The following is a 4,417-nucleotide window of genomic DNA, read 5'->3' as shown; positions in this document are numbered from 1 at the left end:
ACACACACACACACACACACACACACACACACACACACACACACACACACACACACAGAGAGAGACACACAGACCCACTCACAGACAGAGACACACAGAGAGGGAGACAAACACACACACACACACACAGTGAGAGACATATACATGCACACACTGACACACACATCTTTCAAAAAAATTACTCAACAAGAGACTAGTTAACACTCTGTATTTTGTGTGTCTGTTTGTGTGTGTGTGTGTGCGCAGGTCCCAGATCAGTACGGAACCATCCGAGCTCTGTCTGAGGGGAGGGGGGAGGAGTTTCTGGTCGGGACGTCCCGTAACTTCATCCTGAGAGGAAGCTTCAACGACGGCTTCCTAGTGGAGGTCCAGGTGAGGTTTTGTGATGTCATTGTGATGTCATTGTGATGTCATTGTGATGTCATTGTGTCGGCTGAAGTAGACAGGACTTTATCACACATACAATGAGGAAAATAGGTATTTGAACTGTTTTGCAAGTTCTCCCACTTAGAAATCATGGAGGGTCTGATGTCCTCGTAGGTGCATGTCCACTGTGAGAGACATGTCCACTGTGAGAGACATAATCTAAAAAAACATCCAGAAATCACAATGTAGGATTTTTTAACTATTTATTTCTATGATACAGCTGTAAATAAGTATTTGAACACCTGAGAACATCCATGTTAATATTTGGTCCAGCAGCCTTTGTTATATATATATGTGTGTGTGTGTGTGTGTGTGTGTGTGTGTGTGTGTGTGTGTGTAAATACTGTATGTATAAATTACATACATCTTTATTAGGGACACCTAATCTGTTGTCTATTTGTCCGTGTTGCGTTCAGGGCCTCCCCTGTGTTGTGTTCAGGGTCTCCTCTGTGTTGTGTTCAGGGTCTCCTTTCTGTTGTGTTCAGGGCCTCCTCTGTGTTGTGTTCAGGGTCACCTCTGTGTTGTGTTCAGGGTCTCCTCTGTGTTGTGTTCAGGGTCTCCTCTGTGTTGTGTTCAGGGCCTCCTCTGTGTTTTGTTCAGGGTCTCCTCTGTGTTGTGTTCAGGGACACACTGACGAGCTGTGGGGGCTGGCGTCCCACCCGTCCTCCTCCGTGTTTCTGACATGTGGACAGGATCGTCTGGTCTGTGTCTGGAGCTCCGAGGACCACCGTCTGCAGTGGAGCCGCACGCTGGAGGTAGGCGGTGCGTCTCTTTGTGGGGGGGTCTCTCCTCTCTCTCTCTCAGGGGAGGGTCTCTTTAAGGGGGTCTCTCACCTGTCTCTCTCTTGGAAGGGGGATCTCTATGAGGGGTGGGTCTACGAAAACAAGTCCCTTGGTCCTGCTACCAGGTACTTTTTTAGTACTACCTCAGTCGAGGTTCCAAGCGAGCCGAGGCGAGCCCAAAAGGTGACGTGGAAACCTGCAGACTACTGGTTGGTCGTCACTTATGACTGCGTTTTTAGCAAACAAGAGTGTGGAGTGTGTTTCCAGAACAAACGGGACATTTAAAACAAATCAAGCCGGACACCGACAGATTATCCACTTTCTGCACTATTCTCACTTTTCAACGGTTCTGTCTATAGCGGCTTCATGTCGTTTCCAATATTGCACACTGTTACTTTAAAAAACAAGACAATATATATATAACAAAAGTTTTTATTTAGCTTTTCAAGTAGTGCATCAAACCCTCCCGGACATCCCGGTCTTCTTCCTCTGCACCCTGTGACAGTGTCCCCCCCCCCCCCCCCCCCCCCCCCCCCCCCCCCCCCCCCCCCCCCCCCCCGGCTCTGCCGTCCCAGATGCATCCCAGTCGTTGTCATAAGCCTCTCCGTGACTCTCATAAAGATTATATGAAGCCCAGTAGGTCAGAACCAGAACCAGAACCAGAGATTTCACCGGTCGGACGTCGCCCACCAGACGGTCTGCGGCGGCGGTTTTGCAGAGCGTGAATGCTCTGAAACACAATCAGCACACAGCAAACATGTTGGTGTGTAATCATGGTTGCTAAAGTTCATGTACTTTATATAGCGTATAGTAAATACTGACTGCGACGCTGAACACATGCTAATGTTAGCTAACGTTACCAGAAAACTTAACTTACCCTTCTGTGTCGGCGAACAACCGTCATGTCGACGTCTGAACTCCGTCAGTATTCCCAAACTCCTGTTTTCTTTAGCGGTGATTTTCGTCGCTTCCTTCTTTTGAAACAAAACATTTCTTCTGGCTGCGGCAGGTAGCCGACGTGCTGTTGTGCGCCGCGCTGAAAATTACGTCATCACGCGTTGCTATAGTGACCAGCCACGCTGAGTCTTCACTCAATCTGCAATGGAAAACGGAAGCATAATGGGCCGAGGCGAGCTGTTACCAGCAGTGGAAAAACGCCATTTGAGGGGTGGGTATCAGTGTGGGGGGGGGGGGTCTCTCCTCGCTCTCTCTCTTGGAGGGGGGGGTCTCACCAGTGTCTCTCTCTCTCTCCAGGAACACGGCCACTGTGCAGACTTCCATCCCAGCGGAGCCGTGGTCGCCATAGGAACGCACTCAGGGAAGTCAGTACCACTAATTACTAAATATTAGGGCTGGGCAAGTTAATCAGAATCAGGATCAGCTTTATGGACCAGGTATGAAGACACATGCGAGGAACTTTCCTTTGGAGCATAGTTGCTCACAAAGTGCTTACACATTCAATACAAACAACCAAAGAACAATATATACACACTAATATATACATACTAATATAGACACACTAATATATACACACTAATATATACATACTAATATAGACACACTAATATATACACACTAGTATATACACACTAGTATATACAAACTAATACAGACACACTAGTATATACACACTAATATAGACACACTAGTATATACACACTAGTATATACCCACTAGTATATACCCACTAGTATATACACACTAGTATATACACACTAGTATATACACACTAATATAGACACACTAGTATATACACACTAGTATATGCACACTAATATAGACACAATAGTATATACACACTAGTATTTACACACTAGTATAGACACACTAGTACATACACACTAATATAGACACACTAGTATATACACACTAGTATATACACACTTTATATAGACACACTAGTATATACACACTAATATAGACACACTATTATATACATACTAGTATATACACGCTAATATAGACACACTAGAATATACACACTATTATATACATACTAGTATATACACACTATTATAGACACACTATTATATACATACTAGTATATACACGCTAATATAGACACACTAGTATATACATATTAGTATATAAACACTAATATAGACACACTATTATATACATACTAGTATAAACACACTAATATAGACACACTAGTATATACACACTAATATAGACACTAGTATATACCCACTATTAGGGACACACTAGTATATACACACTAGTATATACACACTACTATAGACACACTAGTATATACACACTAGTATATGCACACTAATATAGACACAATAGTATATACACACTAGTATTTACACACTAGTATAGACACACTAGTACATACACACTAATATAGACACACTAGTATATACACACTAGTATATACACACTAATATAGACACACTAGTATATACACACTAATATAGACACACTATTATATACATACTAGTATATACACGCTAATATAGACACACTAAAATATACACACTATTATATACATACTAGTATATACACACTAATATAGACACACTATTATATACATACTAGTATATACACGCTAATATAGACACACTAGTATATACACACTATTATATACATACTAGTATATACACGCTAATATAGACACACTACTATATACACGCTAATATATACACACTAATATAGACACACTAGTATATACACAATAATATAGACACACTAATATAGACACACTAGTATATACACGCTAATATAGACACACTAGTGTATACACGCTAATATAGACACTAATATAGACACTAGTATATACACAATAATATAGACACACTAATATAGACACACTAATATAGACACACTAATATAGACACGCTAATATAGACACACTAATATAGACACTAGTATATACACACTAATATAGACAGTAGTATATACACACTAATATAGACACACTAGTATATACACGCTAATATAGACACACTAATATATACACACTAATATAGACACACTAGTATATACACGCTAATATAGACACGCTAGTGTATACACGCTAATATAGACACACTAATATATACACACTAATATAGACACACTAGTATATACACGCTAATATAGACACGCTAGTGTATACACGCTAATATAGACACACTAATATAGACACCTACACTCACCGGCCACTTTATTAGGTACACCTGTCCAACTGCTCGTTAACACTTAATTTCTAAGCAGCCAATCAC

At 41.1% G+C, this 4,417-nt stretch overlaps 1 protein-coding gene across 1 annotated transcript in view; it reads left to right on the top strand.

The window, feature by feature from the left end:
- Nucleotides 1–2,558, top strand: part of LOC117940544 (echinoderm microtubule-associated protein-like 4) — a 17,069-nt gene extending 14,511 nt beyond the window's left edge. Inside the window, 3 exon segments of the mRNA XM_034865790.1 lie at nucleotides 212–372; nucleotides 1,050–1,181; nucleotides 2,463–2,558. Coding sequence (XP_034721681.1) covers nucleotides 212–372; nucleotides 1,050–1,181; nucleotides 2,463–2,558 — 389 coding nt within the window.
- Nucleotides 2,559–4,417: the final 1,859 nt, after the last annotated feature.

This window comes from Etheostoma cragini, unplaced genomic scaffold (genome assembly GCF_013103735.1).
Source record: "Etheostoma cragini isolate CJK2018 unplaced genomic scaffold, CSU_Ecrag_1.0 ScbMSFa_2725, whole genome shotgun sequence".
Classification (NCBI taxonomy): Eukaryota; Metazoa; Chordata; class Actinopteri; order Perciformes; family Percidae; genus Etheostoma; species Etheostoma cragini.
The sequence above is the reverse complement of the archived record's forward strand: the minus strand, read 5'-3'. Positions and strand labels throughout refer to the sequence as shown.